This window comes from Taudactylus pleione, unplaced genomic scaffold (genome assembly GCF_031769625.1).
Source record: "Taudactylus pleione unplaced genomic scaffold, aTauple2 ptg000198l, whole genome shotgun sequence".
NCBI classification, from domain to species: Eukaryota; Metazoa; Chordata; class Amphibia; order Anura; family Myobatrachidae; genus Taudactylus; species Taudactylus pleione.
The window spans coordinates 10,078,948-10,099,341 of record NW_028284600.1 but is presented as its reverse complement, the minus strand read 5'-3'; the positions used below and the strand labels follow the sequence as shown (position 1 = coordinate 10,099,341).

At 44.1% G+C, this 20,394-nt stretch overlaps 1 protein-coding gene across 1 annotated transcript in view; it reads left to right on the top strand.

Annotated features, from left to right (window-relative positions):
- The window catches only part of LOC148518853 (alpha-2-macroglobulin-like), a 229,079-nt gene that overhangs the window by 56,321 nt on the left and 152,364 nt on the right, over positions 1-20,394 (top strand). The window contains exons 8-10 of the mRNA XM_088476974.1: positions 1,575-1,704; positions 5,968-6,082; positions 17,096-17,205. Of these exons, the coding sequence (XP_088333100.1) occupies positions 1,575-1,704; positions 5,968-6,082; positions 17,096-17,205 (355 nt within the window). The remainder of the gene's footprint in view (positions 1-1,574; positions 1,705-5,967; positions 6,083-17,095; positions 17,206-20,394) is intronic.

The window sequence follows — 20,394 nt, the reverse complement described above, 5'->3', positions numbered from 1 at the left end:
TCAAACATATACTTTCCAATTGGATTATCTTGGATCCTCTTATACCACTTTTACACCAAAAACCCAGGTTCGACCTGGGTTTTCAGACATGGTTCCAACCCAGGTCGGACCCAGATCAGACACCATTTACACAGCACCATCGATCTAGGTTATTCTCAGGTAAACCCTGTTCACGCTGAACCTGGGTCTGCCCTGCTAAACTTGTGAGGTCATAAAAAGTGGGAGGTGACTGCTCCACAACCACCAATCAGCTTATTTTAGGCATGACCCAGGTCGGATAACCCAGGTTGCACCGTTTACACTGCACCATTACCCAGGTCCAACCTGGGTTAAACCCTGGTAGCTACCTGGGTTGGATTGCAGGGTCAATTGACCTGGGTTATTTTTCAGTGACCCTTTTACACTGAGCTGCGATCCGGGTTGACCCAGCAAAAACCCAGGTTTTTGCTCTGGTGTAAAAGGGGTATTAGCTTCCTATCATCTTCATTGACATTGCCTTTTCCAATCTTTAAATCAGTTTGCCTCCACTCAAACCTGTTAGTGCTTTACTAAACCAAAAAGTTAAAAATGAGAAGCTGTCCAGATATTGTACTGTAGCATTACATGTAGCTGCTTCCTTAATTGATATTAACAGGGCCGTAACTAGGGTAGTGCGACCTGCCATGGCACAGGGCACCACAGGGCAGGGGGCACTGTCGGGTCCTGTCAATTTACAGTTTATTATCATCCTCACTTGTAGCTTCCTGGTCTTTTATCCCCAGCATGTCCTGGCCTCCCCTATCTCTTCCCTGGCCCTTCCCCATGAGGCCATGGCCCTTTTTTGGGTGCGTGTCTTATGTTCCTATTTCAAAACTGGGGGGGGGGACACACACTTCTATAAATGAAACAATGTAAATGTAATATCTCCTAAAATGAAAACTAGACATGACATCCTTATACAATATAGAATAAATACAGCAGGTATGAACAATGTTATTAATTGTGCACTTTTGTTATAATGTTTACACAAAATGAATAATCTGATACTAACATTAAAAGATGGCCATATATAAAATAAATATGTAGCTGCTAGTACCAGATCCAAACATATATTAATTTCTTTGAGCTAAGATGGCTATATTTATAGTCTTTTATATAATGTAAGGCCTTATTTATCAACGAGTTTTATAATTCAGAAGGAGAGATAAACTTGCTGTGTATGATAATGGTGCTCCAACCAATCAGCTCCCAACTGTCATCTGTTTGAAAAATTACAGTTAGGAGCTGATTGGCTGGAGCACCATTTATCATATACAACAAGTTTTATCACCCATTGATAAATAAATATGAGACTCATTGCTAAATAAGGCCCATAGTCAGATGAGGCTCCTTTAAAGAATATAAAGTACAGTAGGTGTTTAGACAAATAGCTGATTTTGAGCATAACATATTTATTATTTGTAAGTGATCACAGAATTTGTTCTTTTTATGTTCCAGTTTTTTATCATTGTCCTGTATTCCCATCTCTAAATCTCCTAACAGTAAATTATTGGGTCACAATTGATATACTGTTTTGTTTATCACATCTCTCTTAGATACACATATGGGAAGCCAGTTCAAGGGAATTATACGGCTACTGTGTGTCGAAAGCCTTTTACACGTGTGTGGGGCAGGGGTCCTTATCCTGAAACACAATCTGAACTTTGTACTAATTTCACTGGAAAGGTGAGATCATTAGATAGGCTTTACAGATTAATTACAAGTTCATATACAATACTGTGTTAATTAAGATAAATGAAGTGAGATAAAAGGTAGTATATTTCAAAGTGTGGAATCTGCATTGTACAGAGTAATATGCAGTGGCATGACAAGGGTGGTGCGGGCCGCACCAGGGTGTCACCCGCCGAGGGGTGACACCAAGGTGCAGACTCCCCCACCATGACAGGAGCCAGGTGCTGCACTGTAGCACTACGTGCAGCACTTGGCTCCTGACACTGTGAGGGAGCCGGCACTGCACACAGTCTGCATCTCCGGCACCGCCCCAGTAAAAAACACGGGATCACGTGGGTTCGGACTGCGAGGCCACACCCCCTTCCCATGTAGCTATGCCCCCTGACTTTCCTGTGTTGCCACGCCCCCTTTTTGGGGGAGCTCGGATTCGCTGCACGGACAGCATCCTTCCACGCACTGGGTGACACCGTGGGGTGGGACGCCACTGGTAATATGCACTTCCTTTTCAGCCTATAATCTCTTCAATTGGATATTTAATGTGTCTGTGCAGTTCACTGGTTTTCAATAAATAACTGAACACATCTATATTACACCAGGCTCCATTTGCAAAACGTTTTGAATTAGAGGCAAAAAAACTCTTTAAAAAATTTTTTAAAATGTTTCACAGATTATTTGGGAATAATTTAATATTAGTTGTAATTCCGGCTGACTTTCAAATATATAAATATTTAATAATGATTCAGGTTTAATTTATTGCAATATTTTACTATTGGTGTTTCGTTAAAGTGAGTCATTTGTTATTTGTGTTTACAAGTGTGTCATGACACCAAAGGCATTAGTGACCTTTTCTAAATTCAAAATGATGATTTGCAACCTTTGTAGATGTCAAGGCCGGTCTGGCCATCTGGCACTTCTGGTAAATGTCGGCTCAAGGAGTGTGGCTGCACAGGACAGAATTCACCTGCCCGAAGCTGGAGGTGTCCCCGACCACTAGAGTTCACGGTATGAGCTCAGGGGGAGGCAGGCGGAAATGCAGCACACAGTGTCCTGCTCCCTTAAGATGGCCCAGGATGGCCTGATGAGCAGGTCCGGTCTTAAAACTTGGCCATGCAGTTCCGCCTCCCGATGCTCTGTGGTCCGGATACCGAGAGATGGTGGCGTGCTGAGAGACCAGACCCCTGTGACTCGCGGCACGCCCCATAAGACTTAACCATGCCCCTTTTGTATCCAGGGCTAATATAGAGCCTCAGTCTATCCCTGGCAAAAGTACATTTTTCATAAATTTTTAATTATGTTTATAGAAAACAGGGGCAGTGTATAAAGCACTTGCACTGGGATGCAGGGCACTGCAAGCACTTTGTGTAGCTGCATTTGTGCTGAGATGTTGGTCCAAGAGATGGAAACTGGCAACAGTAGATAAGTAAAGAAATCGCCATAAGGATGATCTGAGACAGCTGGAACTCTGGAGAATCACCAGGAACCAGGGTCCGACAGAAACTGACCTCAAAGAACAAAATGAAGATCAGTCAATGTCCAGAATTAATTTATGTACAGTAGCCTGCCAAACAAATGCTGCTCTGTGAATGGGCAGAAGTGCTCAGCTGACTAGAAGTCCTGAGCAGGAATTGGCCAGCAGCAGAAGGAAGATAATGATGATGATGCCAGGGGTCATCAGCACTGGAATACAGTATATTATAGTGGACAAGCAGTTGCGCAGGTGCAGATCCACTCTCTCTTCTTCTAATTCTTGGTACAAATGGAGCAGAAAAACCAATACGACTGACTAGAAAGAGAAGATGCAGTGACTAGCCCCATGCCACTAAGAGGATTCTGATGTGCGCCCTTTAGGCATGTTACAATGCTCTTCTTTATTGCCACAGTTGCTGTAAACAATGGGGTGTGGTGGCTGCATACATAACAGCTAACTGGAGCCACTAGCAGGGAGATATGGAGGCCTACAGCTCAGTCAGCAACCACCACACGCAAGCAGCGAGTTGACCGATATTTCTGTAAATGACCTACTGCTAGAAACCCCACTACAGCAGGATGAAGAGAAACCAAGATGGTGGCACTCATGTATACCAGGACCACTGCATGGTACACCACTGTGACTGCAATTGCACAGACCTGGCAGGAGGGTGCTAACAGCCAAGGAACTCTGCTGTAGGAAAACAGGTTACACTCAGCTGCCTGGACCTGACAGGAGGGTGCTAAAAGTCAAGGAACTCTGCTGTAGGAATAGAGGTTACGCTCAGCTGCCTGGACCTGGTAAGAAAGGACCATGGTCCAGCACTTTGAGATACATTCTGTTTAAAGATTGATTTACTATGGGTACCCACTTTACAGTGCTGGAAATACAGGTTTGTAATTTATTGGCCATAAAGTTTGAGCTTTTTGTTTTCTTTAGAGCTTTACATATGTACATACATCTAAATATTAAGAGTGAAGTCTATTAGTGTCAAGTCATACTAAGTTCTAAGTCAATGGTAGTGGGTTAGAGCAGCAGTACAGCCTCAAGCCAATATTCAGTTCTAACTATCATGATTATTGTAACTTCACATTTAGATCTTCACCAAATGATTATGAATTAAAACTGAAAAATGTTAGAATGGCTCATTAACATTAACTTATCAGTTATTTAATTAGAGTTTATCTTGCTTGAACAGATAACCAAGGTAACCTTTTGAGTATGATTATTACTGAATTCTTATAATTCTGAGTGAATTAAACTGCAAATATTGCCACAGATATTTATGGTATTTTGCAGTGGTATAAAAACACAAAGCAGTAAATTGAGTGATGGAGATCTTATGATTAACTAGCTGTGGTCCGTGGCTTTTATCACAATGAAATCATTTCTGCCAACATTTTTGTTTTATTTGAGGTGTTCTTGTAGTATTGCTTTACATAGGGGCCCTGTCACGGGAGTGGCTCATGTGACCAGCAGCGCTATACAGACTGGTGACAGCAGCTCCATTACCCACCACTCACACCAATGTCACTGTGTGCCCTGTGCACAAACTGCTATGTAACCTATCCTATTCACCCACCACTCACACCAATGTCACTGTGTGCCCTGTGCACAGACTGCTATGTAGCCTAACCTATTCACCCACCACTCACACCAATGTCACTGTGTGCCCTGTGCACAGACTGCTATGTAACCTATCCTATTCACCCACCACTCACACCAATGTCACTGTGTGCCCTGTGCACAGACTGCTATGTAGCCTATCCTATTCACCCACCACTCACACCAATGTCACTGTGTGCCCTGTGCACAGACTGCTATGTAACCTATCCTATTCACCCACCACTCACACCAATGTCACTGTGTGCCCTGTGCACAGACTGCTATCTAACCTATCCTATTCACCCACTACTCACACCAATGTCACTGTGTGCCCTGTGCACAGACTGCTATGTAGCCTATCCTATTCATCCACCACTCACACCAATGTCACTGTGTGCCCTGTGCACAGACTGCTATGTAGCCTCTTCTATTCACCCACCTCTCACACCTATGTCACTGTGTGTCCTGTGCACAGCAGCTATGTAGCCTATCCTATTCGCCCACCACTCACACCAATGTCACTGTTTGCCCAGTGCACAGACTGCTATGTAACCTATCCTATTCACCCACCACTCACACCAATGTCACTGTGTGCCCTGTGCACAGACTGCTATGTAGCCTATCCTATTCTCCCACCGCTCACACCAATGTCACCGTGTGCCCTTTGCACAGACTGCTATGTAGCCTATCCTATTCACCCACCACTCACACCAATGTCACTGTGTGTCCTGTGCACAGACTGCTATGTAGCCTATCCTATTCACCCATCACTCACACCTATGTCACTGTGTGCCCTGTGCACAGACTGCTATGTAGCCTATCCTATTCACCCACCTCTCACACCAAAGTCATTGTGTGCCATGTGCACAGACTGCTATGTAGCCTATCCTATTCATGTGAACGCAGCCCCAAAGCACCTCCCCCATCCCTTAACGGCCGCGCGCATGGTGCCACACCTATCTCTTGCATTGATGAAGTCAATAAATGTTGTTTTTGTTATTGCTCAAGATCGAGATTAAACAAAGTGCAGGTTATTTCTAGGAGTTTTCACTATAAAATGATGCAGTTTTCATGAAAATCGGTTTAGTCGTTTTTTTTAACCAGCTTGAAACAAACAGACACATGTTTGTATTATATTAGTATATATAAATGACTCCTGAAAACTGATCACCTCTTACTCTCAGTTGGATAGGTCGGGATGTCATATAATTGAAGCCAAGTCTGAGGATTTAAACCTGACAAACTCGATGTTTGAAAAAACATTAAGGGGAACTGCCTCTATCATTGAGGAGGGAACAGGTAAGTTAATTATTAAATTAACTAAACAGTTTAAACAACATCAAATTACACTGTACAACAAATTAATACTTTTAATTTGTTTCCTTTGTAAAAATAGTCATACATTACTAATTTGAGGTCAAGAAAAACTAAAATGATTTCAGAATGTTTTTACTAGCTCTATTTTTTGAGCTACACTACTTGCACTATACTGTATGTACATTAGTAATATAGTCATAGTGAAAAGCTATTTTTAAATAATATGATATTTTCTTGATAGAAATTAAATAACAGTTGTTTTAATTCAAACAATAACAAATAAGAACACAAAACGAAACAAACATACAGCATACGAAACAAACATACAGCATCCGAAAGTACTCCCTGATATAGTGGCCTATTCATGGGGGTGCTTTCTCTTTGCTTGTCCCTTATACTCCTCTTCTGGGGCATCTCTTGTCACTGTCCAACAGTAGTGATCACCTGCCCTGATATCTTTGTTCCATTGCAGAAATGTCTCGGTGGAATCACTATGCTTGTCACTCAGTGCACCACAGTTCTCTTGTGTGGGTAATTCCGTGAATCGCATATATTTGAATAGGGGAGGGGACAAATAACTGATTCATTTAATTGGGTCATTAGGCCCTGCCCCCTCTGCGCAGAACGCAGATTGCTGGTAAAATTCTCTCCATTCTGCCCACTTCACTAGGAATACCCCTACATCGTCATAAATGGGCTATATCTCGGAACTCAGAGCTAACTGAGAGTTTTAAATGTCATATTCATTCTTTGCATGCTGAAATCAATTAGAAGTAACTATTTTCACATCGGAAACATTTTCATTCTTGTGCAGTGATCTAGAAGACAATCAGACCATGACAGAAAATTGCCCTGACTGCCGGACTAGAGGGGTGGAGGAAATGGGATTTGGGGAGAAACTAAATCATAAAACAATAGGCATCGATATATATTTTATGGAACTACTTACAGTAGCTTTGCCATCAATAGAGCTCAGTACAGACATAAAGAAGACAGTATATGAAAAACTACTCTATTTGGATCCTTCCCAGGGGGGAAGCCGTGATTAAAAGCCCATAGTCTTCTATTGGGCAACTCCATCTGAAGATGGCATTGCCCACTGGAATGTATCACATTCCAGGCTTTGTATATATGAGAAATGTGGTGAAACCCTCAAAAGCGCCATTTTCAAGTCTTTTGCTTGTAAATTAAGCATATAAGCTGCTTGCAGAGTTGTTTCAACAAAATGGTGGCCTCCATTTGCTTCACCCTACATGGCTGCATTATCTTTCTGATAAGGACTTCAGAAATATTGCACAAGCACAGAAGAGAGCAATGGCTCTGTACAGTGCAAGAGTCTTTGCTATCTCCTGTGTAAGTACTATCACCAGAAAGAAGGCACTTCTACTAGAAACCCAGTGACAAATGGTGTACATTCTGCGCATAGGGTGTGCAGCGTGAGAGGTCATGTGTACTGCACACCCTGCACCCATTATCGTTACACCACTGCTGCAATGACTGATTTAACCAAATATCGAAATCCTTGTTCATACACCCAACATTTTGGAAAGGTGACACTTAAGATGGAATGTGATTGTAGTGCTTGCGGTTCAAATCCCAACACTGTGAGCCCTACAGATGGAAATCCCAACAGCGTGAGGTAAGTACCCTAACCCTCCCCTCTCCTTCCCCCCCTAACCCTCCTTTAGGGGTGCCTAACCCTAACCTCCCCCACTAGTGCCTAACCTTAACCTCCTCCCAGGGTGCCTAAACCTAACCCCCCCCTCCCCTCCCCGCACCCTAAACCTAACCCTCCCGGGGAGTGCCTAACCCTCACCTCCCCCCGGGGGTGCCTAATCATAACCCCCGTTCCCTTAGCCTAACCCTCCAGTGCACTGCTGAATGCAGATTCTCGATGATCGGGAATTTGTGCAGGTGTCTGACCCGTTCTGCGCATGTGCAAAATGGGTCTGCCATCCCGCATGCAGACTGGCAGCACGCTGTCACTGATTGACAGTCTGTTGCCATTTGTGGTTAGGGAGGGGGCGGCGACACTGTTGGGGAGAGGGAAGAGACCAGGATCTCTGTCGGCTGATGGAGAGTTCTTGGTCTCTTCCTCTCATCTGCAGCGGCCAGCTTGTATGACCCCATGGGTCACCTTAGCCAGCCGATGTTCTTGCAGAGTATCTGATGCTGCATTGGACAATGCAGTGTGCTGGGGGGCAAATCTCCTTTTTTTCTGTGTTCAGAGTAAACCCCGTCCTTTACAAGCACCTGTGTTATGCAATTAAGCTGATCTGAGCAACTACCATTTCTTTTGCAAGTTTGGAGAGGCATGAAGGCAGTCAGCATTAGGAGGAGGTGTTGATCCTTATAGTGCCATGTGGAGGTTTTTGGGGTACCTCCAAGGTAAGTTAGCTCTCAGCTTATATATGTACTGTTATCATGCAGTACATCAATTGTAATTATATGACCCAGAGTGGGTGCTACTATTATGTAGCAATAATTATTTTGGGGTGAGCGTTTGGGAGTGGGGCCCCCGGGGGGGTTCTGACTGGGCCTTTCTCATGGCATCACCACTTAATTCACATAGAATACTTTTATCACTTTTCTATTTGTTTGTATATTATTTATGTCATTTTAATTCTTTCTCATTTCATTAACACTTATTGATTTATACTTACACATCTTTTCTTTATACTTCACTATCACCTTTTTCCCTTTTTGTGTGATGCCCTGGGGATGGTCCTTGGTTGGAATTTTTTTGGGGTGCCTTGCTTCTCGGACGTGAACCCCTTAATGCTAGGGACGCCAGTATAGAGGAGCCTTGACGATTGGCCTGGCGCTTATTCATATATTTGCAAATGTATGTAACTAATACCTCTGAATAGCTATTATCATGTAGGATTTAAGTATTGTTTTTGCTGCAGTGTGCTGGGGGGCAAATCTCCTTTTTTTCTGTGTTCAGAGTAAACCCCGCCCTTTACAAGCACCTGTGTTATGCAATTAAGCTGATCTGAGCAACTACCATTTCTTTTGCAGATAAGTAATGCACAGGGGGCGTGATGCCTCCTGCTGTATTACCAAATCTGCAAGGATCGCAATTGCAAAGCTGCCTGCATGCATACATCATATCTATAGCCTGCGTGCATACATCATATCTATAGCCTGCGTGCATACATCGTATATCTATAGCCTGCGTGCATACATCATATCTATAGCCTGCGTGCATACATCATATCTATAGCCTGCGTGCATACATCATATCTATAGCCTGCGTGCATACATCATATCTATAGCCTGCGTGCATACATCATATCTATAGCCTGCGTGCAGCTTTGCAATTGTGATCCTTGCTGAATGAATCGGGCCCTATGTACTGCCTTGTAGAGAGGCAGTGAGAGGTAGTGATGAAGAACAGGCAGTGAGAGGTAGTGATGAAGAACAGGCAGTGAGAGGTAGTGATGAAGAACAGGCAGTGAGAGGTAGTGATGAAGAAGAGGCAGTGAGAGGTAGTGATGAAGAAGAGGCAGTGAGAGGTAGTGATGAAGAAGAGGCAGTGAGAGGTAGTGATGAAGAACAGGCAGTGAGAGGTAGTGATGAAGAACAGGCAGTGAGAGGTAGTGATGAAGAAGAGGCAGTGAGAGCTAGTGATGAAGAAGAGGCAGTGAGAGCTAGTGATGAGGAACAGGCAGTGAGAGGTAGTGATGAGGAACGGGCAGTGAGAGGTAGTGATGAGGAACGGGCAGTGAGAGGTAGTGATGAGGAACAGGCAGTGAGAGGTAGTGATGAAGAACGGGCAGTGAGAGGTAGTGATGAGGAACGGGCAGTGAGAGGTAGTGATGAGGAACGGGCAGTGAGAGGTAGTGATGAGGAACGGGCAGTGAGAGGTAGTGATGAGGAACGGGCAGTGAGAGGTAGTGATGAGGAACGGGCAGTGAGAGGTAGTGATGAGGAACGGGCAGTGAGAGGTAGTGATGAGGAACGGGCAGTGAGAGGTACTGATGAAGAACAGGCAGTGAGAGGTACTGAAGAAGAACAGGCAGTGAGAGGTACTGATGAAAAACAGGCAGTTGAGAGATAGTGATGAAGAACAGGCAGTGAGAGGTAGTGATGTAGAACAGGCAGTGAGAGGTACTGATGAAAAACAGGCAGTTGAGAGATAGTGATGAAGAACACGCAAAGTGGAAGGAGACAAAGTACTAACCAATCAGATCCTAGCTGTCATTTTTTAAAGTGTAAAGTGACAGTTAGGAGCTGATTGGTTGGTATGTTTATCTCCATCCACTTCATCTCTCTCCAAGGTTTAGTACATAGACCCCTTAGATGATTACTAAGCGGTGGTTTTTCAAAGCTGCTGCTTCTTGGGGGTTCTGGAAGAGGGGCTTAAAATGACAATAATGTTAAAAGCAAAACATTGCATTTAATGTTAGTTGCTGTTCTAAATGTTTGGCCATAACTACTAACAAGCTGAGTAACCATCGCTTAGTAAATGTACCCCTTAGGTGTGTAAAATAGTGCTTAGTAAGTGATTTATTGCTATTAGATTTTACTTATAAGACATACATTTTATACAGATGAGCTGCTTGGACCTGAGAATGTGGACACAAAACACGAGACCCAAAATTTCCATAACAATGACTTGTAGTCTCTGAAACATGGGGCCTGATTCAGAGCCGCTCGTAAGCGGCCGCTCGTTTGCTCTGAGCGATGTTCGCACAACTGCGCATGCGTATGGGTCATAATGAGCATGCGCAAACCAGTCATTGCGGTCGGAAATCGTGCGCTCGCAAAACAGCGAGGGGCTGCTAATTTGATTGACAGAATGTACCGTTTGTGGGTGGTAACAGGGGAAGGTGCTTGAAAACGGTGGAGTGGAGATCCGAACGCAGGCGTGCCTAATGGTAAAAAGTGCATTTAATGGGAGTGCATAATTAGTAAAGTAGCGTCATCGACCACGTCACTTGGTTGTCTTTTAATCTGAACTGTTCGTAGTGACAGCGGTAGAAAAAACCTACCACAAGCACTGCGAGCAGTTCAGATGCCTTTCGATGTACCCGATTAATCTAATAAATACCGGAGATGACGTGTGTTGCGAATGGCAAAGAGGCGTCTTTACAAAATAGCGAGCGCATTTTTCATTTGCTCGCTCAGACATAGAGGAGTCAACAAACCGCAAAGAGCGAGAGCTCAATTTAAATAGCCGGCCCCTTTTTTGGAACGACCGTCCGCAAATAGCGTCCGGCTCTGAATCAGGCCCATGATGTGTTCTCAGATACAATATTGGTGTGAAGATCAGAGCCAAAGCTCAACTGCTCACATCTAGTTTGATGTTAATACATATAAAAACTCCTGCAAATAATGTTTGCATAAAGAGTGTTATATGTTGTCATCACTTCAGTTTTCATTAGGAAAATTTGGGTATTATAAACCATAACTTAAAATTAGAAGTCACATCAAAGATCCATGTTCTGCATGTATGATCAAGGGGATGTAGTTAGTATGTGAACATTTAATATGTCAACACTATAATGCTGACATAGTCGAAATGACGATATTCAGGATGTCAACAATGACATAATGTTGACATTGTCAAAAAGTCGACATCATGCACATGCATTTAGGGTAGGGGTGTGCACCGGCCACTTTTCGTGTTTTGTGTTTTGGTTTTGGATCTGGATCTTTCTTCGTGTTTTGGATCTGGATTGGTTTTGCCAAAACCACCCTTCCGTGTTTTGGGTTCTGGGTTTTGTGTTTTGGATCTGTATTTTTTTGAAAAAAAAGCATAAAAACAGCTAAAATCACAGAATTTATAGGTTTTTCTGCTCCTATGCTATTATTAACCTCAATAACCTTAATTTCCACTCATTTCCAGTCTATTCTGAACACCTCACACCTCACAATAGTGTTTTTATGTCCAAAAGGTTGCGCCAAGGTAGCTGGATGACTATGCTAAGCGACACGAGAGGGCGGCACAAACACGTGACCCATCTAGGCGTGATACTGCAGTGGCAGACAGGATGGCAGTTTGAAAAACTAGGCCCCAAACTGTACATAATGCAAAGAAAAAAAAGAGGTGCAAGATGGAATTGTTCTTGGGCCCTCCCACCCACCCTTATGTTGTATAAACAGGACATGCACACTTTAACAAACCAATCATTTCAGCGCCAGGGTCTGCCACACAACTGTGGCTGAAATGATTGGTTCGTTTGGGCCCCCACAAAACAAGCTGGCAATTAATGTGTCCCTGCACAAACTGGCTCTACGGAGGCAAGATGTCATCCTCATCCTTCTCATCCACCGATTCCTCACCCTCTTCAGTGTGTACATCCTCATCCTCACAAAGTATTAACTCGTCCCCACTTGAATCCACCACCACAGGTCCCTCTGTACGTTCTGGAGGCTGGTCTCCCTGGAAGAGCTGATAATTCATTTTGATGAACATCATCTTCTCCACATTCTGTGGAAGCAACCTCCTACGCCTTTCGCTGACAAGGTTCCCGGCTGCACTAAACACTCTTTCGGAGTACACACTGGAGGGGGAGCAACTCAGGTAAAATAGAGCCAGTTTGTACAGGGGCCTCCAAATTGCCTCTTTTTCCAGCCAGTACAGGTATGGACTGTCTGACATGCCTACTTGGATGCTGTCACCGATGTAATCCTCCACCATTCTGTCAATGGTGACAGTATCATATGCAGTGACAGTAGACATGTCAGAAATTGTTGCCAGGTCCTTCAGTCCGGACCAGATGTCCAAACTTGGTCCTGCCTGCCCTGCATCACCGCCAGCGGGTTGCTTAGGAAACCTAAGTTTTTTCCTGGCAGCCCCAGTTGCGGGAGAAAATGAAGAAGGAGCTGTTGACGTGTCACGTTCCGATTCAGCTGACAGTGTGTTCACCAGCAGGTCTTTGCACCTCTGCAGGCTTGTGTCGGCCGGAAAGAGAGACACCACATAGGCTTTAAACCTAGGATCGAGCACGGTGGCCAAAATGTAGTGGTCTGATTTCAACAGATTGACCACCCTGGAATCCTGGCAAAGCGAATGAAGGGCTTCATCCACAAGTCCCACATGCCGAGCGGAATCGCTCTGTCTTAGTTCCTCCTTCACTTTCTCCAGCTGCTTCTGCAAAAGCCTGATGAGGGGAATGACCTGACTCAAGCTGGCAGTGTCTGAACTGACTTCACGTGTGGCAAGTTCGAAGGGCTGGAGAACCTTGCACAACACGGAAATCATTCTCCACTGCGCTTGAGTCAGGTGCATACCCCCTCCTTTGCCTATGTCATAGGTGGATGTATAGGCTTGAATGGCCTTTTGCTGCAGCTCCATCCTCTGAAGTATATAGAGGGTTGAGTTCCACCACATCACAACCTCTTGCTTCAGGTGATGGCGGGGCAGGTTCAAGAGTGTTTGCTGGCGCTCCAGTCTTCGGCACGCAGTTGCTGAATGGCGAAAGTGGGCTGAAATTTTTCGGGCCACCCAAAGCGTCTCCTGCACGCCCCTGTCGCTTTTCAGAAAATTCTGCACCACCAAGTTTATTGTGTGAGCAAAACATGGGACGTGCTGGAATTTGCCCAGATGTAATGCCCGCACAATATTGGTGGCGTTGTCAGATATCACAAATCCCCAGGAGAGTCTAAGTGGGGTAAGCCACTGGGTGATGATTTCCCTCAGTTTCTCTAAGAGGTTGTCGGCGGTGTGCCTCTTACTGAAACTGGTGATACACAGCGTAGCCTGCCTTGGAACGAGCTGGCGTTTCTGAGATGCTGCGACTGGTGACGCTGCTGCTGTTGCTGCGTAAGGTGATACATCTACCCAGTGGGCTGTCACAGTCATATAGTCCTTAGTCTGCCCTGTTCCACTTGTCCATGGTTAAGTGGACATTGGGTACAACGGCATTTTTCAGGACACTGAGGACACTTTTTCTGACGTTTCTGTACAGTCTCGGTATCGCCTGCCTAGTGAAGTGGAATCTAGACGGGATTTGGAATCGGGGACACACTACCTCCAGCAATTGTCTAAATCCCACTGCACTAATGGCGGATACCGGATGCACATCTAACACCAACATAGCAGTCAAGGCCTCAGTTATACGTTTTGCTTCAGGATGACTGCTGTCGTACTTCATCCTCCTCGCTAAGGACTGTTGGAGGGTCAATTGTTTAGTAAAAGTAGTGGTGTTCCTACTTCCTCTCTGGGATGATGAACGACTCCCAGCAGCAGCAACAGCAGCAGCGGCAGCAGGAGGCGTAGCAATGCAGGATCCTCCGGAGGAATCCGGGATAGGAGAGTCAGTCATGCCAGTGACATGGCCTGCAGGACTACTTCCGATCCTGACTAAGGAGGAAATTGACGAGGAGGGAGTTGACGGTGTGGTTTGCAGGCGCTTGGATACAACAGGACAACGGGATTTAAGTGTCCCTGGACTGCTTACGGTCTTAGCCAAAGTTTCTGAACTTGACAGTAACTTTTTATGAACGCGCTGCAGGTGCCGTATAAGGGAGGATGTTCCTAGGTGGTTAACGTCCCTACCCCTACTTATTCCACCTTTACATAAGGTACATATGGCAAGACAGTTGTTGTCCGGATTTGGATAGAAATATTGCCAGACCAAAGAGGTGGAATGTTTGGTCTTCTGCCCAGGCATGACCGTGATGGGCTTTTTCATCCCACGGACAACAACTGTCTCCCCCGGAGCCTGATTTAAACAAACCACATCACCATCAGAATCCTCCTTGCCAACTTCCTCCTCAGCTCCAGCTACACCAGTATCCTCATCCTGTTGTACTTCAACAGTGACATCTTCAATTTGCATATCAGCAAGTGGACTGTGGGTGCTCCTTTCAGCACTTGCAGGGGGCATGCAAATGGTGGAAAGAGCCACCTCTTCCCATCCAGTGCTGGGAAGGTCAGGCATCACAACCACCACCACACTTGGACTCTCCTTGGGGATTTGTGATATCTTCTTAGAACGCACAGTTCTTCGCTGTGCTTTTGCCAGCTTAACTCTTTTGATTTTTTTAGTGGGAGGAGGGCTTCCATCGTCATGTGAAGCTGAACCACTAGTCATGAACATACTAGGGATCGACCTTAGCCGTTCCTTGCCACTCCGTGTCGTAAATGGCATATTGGCAAGTTTACGTTTCTCTTCAGCTGATTTAAATGTTTTTTTCAAGGTCATTTTCCTGAATTTTGTCATTTGGGATTGTATGTGCCCTCTATTATGACATTGGGCATCGGCCTTGGCAGACGACGTTGATGGCATGTTATCGTCTATGTCATGACTAGTGGCAGCAGCTTCAGCACTAGGAGGAAGTGGTTCTTGATCTTTCTCTATTTTATTTTTATCGGAGAAAGTTTGGTCCTCCATTTATGTTTTATCGATTTGATATATACGTGCGGCTAAACACAGAAAATATTTTTTTATTTTTGCTGGAGAGTAGTGCACTTTGTGGGTTACACCAGCCTTTAAGAAATGAGCCAGCCTGCTCTTTACTTATGGGACACAGGCGCACGCTTGGTGCTGCTCCTTTGTTGATGCACGTGCGGCTACTGCGCACACAATTCACAAACACAGAAAATAATTTTTTTTTTGGTTTGGACTGGAGTGTACTTTGGGGGTTACAGCACCCTTTAACGGTCAAGCCAGCCGGCCCTTTACTTATGACACAGGCGCACGCTTGGCACTACTTTGTTGATGCACGTGCGGCTACTGCGCACACAATTCACAAACACAGAAAATAATTTTTTTTTTGGTTTGGACTGGAGTGTACTTTGTGGGTTACAGCACCCTTTAATGGTCAAGTCAGCCGGTCCTTTACTTATGACACAGGCGCACGCTTGGCACTACTTTGTTGATGCACGTGCGGCTACTGCGCACACAATTCACAAACACAGAAAATATATATTTTTTGGGTTTGGACTGGAGTGTACTTTGGGGGTTACAGCACCCTTTAACGGTCAAGCCAGCCGGCCCTTTACTTATGACACAGGCACACGCTTGGCACTACTTTGTTGATGCACGTGCGGCTACTGCGCACACAATTCACAAACACACAAAAAATATTATTTTTTTAGCACTTGGGGGGAGCACCCCTGATGGAGAGAGCACCCCCTGGACAACACTACAGCACCCCTTTAGGACTGGGACACTGCACAGGACTTTGGAGTGGACACAGCCCCTATGGAGAACTGACTGCACAACACAGTCCTGCCAGCCCCTATGGACTTTGAAGTAGTGGACACAGCCCCTATTAACAACAGCAGCACAGCACAACACAGCCAGCCCCTATGGACTTTGAAGTAGTGGACAACAGCAGCACAGCGCAGCACAACACAGCACAACACTACTCTGCACTACACTACACTACACTACACTACACAGCCCAGCCAGCCCTAACTCCCACCCTCCCTCTTCACTGTCCACAGCCGAGTGAGAAAATGGCGCCGACGCGGGTACCTTATATAGGTTCCAAAACCCGCGAGACTCGGAAGGCGGGATGATGACGTTTTGCCTCGATTTCAGATCCGAGTCAGGCGGGAAAAGTCGAGCCTGACTCGGATCTGCCTCGGATCGGGGGGCTCGGGGGGGTTCGGATTTCAGAAATCCGAACCCGCTCACCCCTAATTTAGGGTTAGGCTTCAATTAAGGTCAACATTCTGACTGTCCACATTCAAGATGTCAACATTCTAGCAATATCGATACATTTTGAATGGTAACATTTTGAACATGTTGACATCCTAATTGTTTGCTTGGTATACCACACCCGATCAGAGAACCCCTTGGTAATATGCCTGTAATTTTCACTAGCACAGCATTATCACATACACATTTTCTTAAGCAAATCATGGAGGGCTAGCATATAAATAACTCATAATTAAACATATTTATGAAATACTGTACTGTACATTGCAGGTTCTCATTTACCATAACAAGTCTAGAACTGAGTATTATGATAATTGTTCTGCACTAATGCAAATTATGTGATCACTCTTCCATTTCTACTATCAAATTGTAGGAATTGAGTTATCAACAACCAGCCAAACCGTTATATCAACTGTAGTAAACAAGGTGTCATTTATTGATGCTGATGTTGCCTACAAGCCTGGGATCCCATACAAAGGACTGGTGAGTTATATGCAGCTCTGTTACCAGAAAATAACTTCTCAGTGTAATTTTTCTTTTTTCCAAATGTATTGTACACTCAAATGTCAGATGAGCTGTACTTGGGAGAAAATTCAGGGCTCTATCAAACATGTATAAAATGTAGTCTACCTCTAGGTATTAGAAACTAAGCATGAAACCTGTGTTAAATCGATTGATATACTATACATTTATAAAGTGATATAAGATGTTTTATTTTAAATCTGTACCAATGAGATCACAGTTTAGTAGGAATCAGGACAGGACATGTTCCTACAGACCTTCCAAAAAATCCTCTCAATTCCAAGCACATTAGATACCCTCCCATCTCTACAATAACCTACAACACTGTTATTTATCTGCTACACCCCTACAATCACTGTGAGCTCAAACTTGCTCACCCAGCAGTTCAGTAACTCAAGAACCATATTGAGACCTACCATCAGCCTATATGAACTGGGCTGGGCCAATTCATATAGGCAGATCCATAATTTTGCAAGGTATCAAATGATGTGCCATTTAAATAATATAACTACTGGGAAGATCCTGTGAAAGAGAAAATCTCCAGTCTTTGGATACCAAGGCCCTCACCACTCCAGCACTTTGGCTAGTTTTTAGTACCTATTTGGTCACAAGCGACTAGGTTTCTGGCCAGTCCCAACCCAAATCTGAATTAAGTCTGTGAGGTAACCCAAGCCACACACTAGGGGCCTGATTCTGAGGCACATGCAGTGTTGATGGTGCATGCTAAGGGCTGATATTTTCAGTCAGCACATGCATCCTATATATATATATATATATATATATATAAATAAAATGCCATGTGGACGGCACTCCCATACATAACATTTTTAAAGGTACCGGTGTCCTCTGTCGGTCTCCTCTCAAGGGGCCATATACAACTTCTTAACGGTGGCACTCAGCTCACAATAAAGGTCATGGAGGCAGGGTAAATCATCAACGTTTTGATGCCCCACTTTATTGCATCGTCATCAAGGTAATAAATCATTGTGAGCTGAGTGCCGCCGTTAAGAAGTTTATATATATAAAATCACCATAGGTCCGGCTCTCCCAGGTATCAGGTAAATTGGCCCGGTGCTCGCAAAGGAAATAATGTGTACTTGGCATGGAATCACGGCATTCAGGGTACTTGAAAAAGTGATTTTATACCACATCACAAGCAGCAATGTTTCTGTGCCAACAACCAGCACTGTCCTCAGGCTCAAGTACCCTGAGTGTCGCGATTCCATGCCAAGTGTATATATATATATATATATATGAGTTCTTTGAACCTGCACTCAAAGTGTAAAAATGCAGCTTAGCCCGGTGCCTCCACGTAAATCATACTCACAAGAAACCCACAGGTGCGGCACTCAGACTTCCAAAATGCAAGACAAACTCGTGGTGAGCTAAACTGAAGACAGTTTATGGCAGTAAACTGAAACGTTGATAGCTCACCACAAGTTTGTCTTGCATTTTGGAAGTCTGAGTGCCGCTCCTGTTGGTTTCTTTTATATATATATATATATATATATATATATATATATAAACAGTCAGGTGCATAAATATTGGGACATTGACAGAATTGTCATATTTTGGCCTCTATTCACCACCACAATGGCTTTGAAATGAAACAAACAAGATGTGTTTTAACTGCAGACTTTCAGATTTAATTTGAGGGTAGTTACATCCAAATCAGGTGAACGGTGTAGGAATTACAACGGTTTCTATATGTGCCTCCCACTTTTTAAGGGGCCAAAAGTAATGGGACTATCAACTCAAAAGCTATTTCATGGACAGGTGTGGGCTATTCCCTCGTTATTTCATTATCAATTAAGCAGGTAAAAGGTCTGGAGTTGATTCTAGGTGTGACATTTGCATTTGGAATCAGTTGCTGTCGACTCTCAATATGAGATCCAAAGAGCTGTCACTATCAGTGAAGTAAGCCATCATTTGGCTGAAATATCAAAACAAACCCATCAGAGAGATAGCAAAAACATGAGGTGTGGCCAAATCAACTGTTTGGAACATTCTTAAAAAGAAAGAACGTACCGGAGAGCTCAGCAACACCAAAAGACCCGGAAGACCACGGAAAACAACTGTGGTTTATGACAGAAGAATTATTTCCCTGGGGAAGAAAAACCCCTTCACAACAGTTGGCCAAATCAAGAACACTCTCCAGGATGTAGCTGTATATGTGTCAAAGTCAACAATCAAGAGAAGACTTCACAAAAGTGAATTTAGAGGGTTCACCACAAGATGTAAACCATTGGTGAGCCACAAAAACAGGAAGACCAGATTAGAGTTTGCCAAACAACATCTAAAAAAGCCATTACAGTTCTGGAACAACATCCTATGGACAGATGAGACAAAGATCAACTTGCACCAGAGTGATGGGAAGAGAAGAGTATGGAGAAGGAAAGGAACTGCTCATGATCCAAAACACACCACCTCATCAGTGAAGCATGGTGGTGGTAGTGTCATGGCGTGGGCATGTATGGCTGCCAAAGGAACTGGTTCCCTTGTATTTATTGATGATGTGACTGCTGACAAAAACAGCAGAATGAATTCTGAAGTGTTTCGGGCAATATTATATGCTCATATTCAGTCAAATGCTTCGGAACTCATTGGACGGCGCTTCACAGTGCAGATGGACAATGACCCGAAGCATACTGCAAAAGCAACCAAAGAGTTTTTTAAGGCTAAAAAGTGGAATGTGATGCAATGGCCAAGTCAATCCCCTGACCTGAATCTGATTGAGCATGCATTTCACTTGATGAAGACAAAATTGAAGGGAAAATGCCCCAAGAACAAGCAGGAACTGAAGACATTTGCAGTAGAGGCCTGGCAGAGCATCACCAGGGATGAAACTCAGCATCTGGTGATGTCTATGCGTTCCAGACTTCAGGCTGTAATTGCCTGCAAAGGATTTGCAACAAAGTATTAAAAAGTGAAAGTTAGATTTAGGATTGTTTAGTTTGTCCCATTACTTTTTGCCCCTTAAAAAGTGGGATGCACATATAAAAACTGTTGTAATTCCTACACCGTTCACCTGATTTGGATGTAATTACCCTCAAATTAAATCTGAAAGTCTGCAGTTAAAGCACATCTTATTTGTTTCATTTCAAAGCCATTGTAGTGGTGAATAGAGGCCAAAATATGAAAATTCTATCA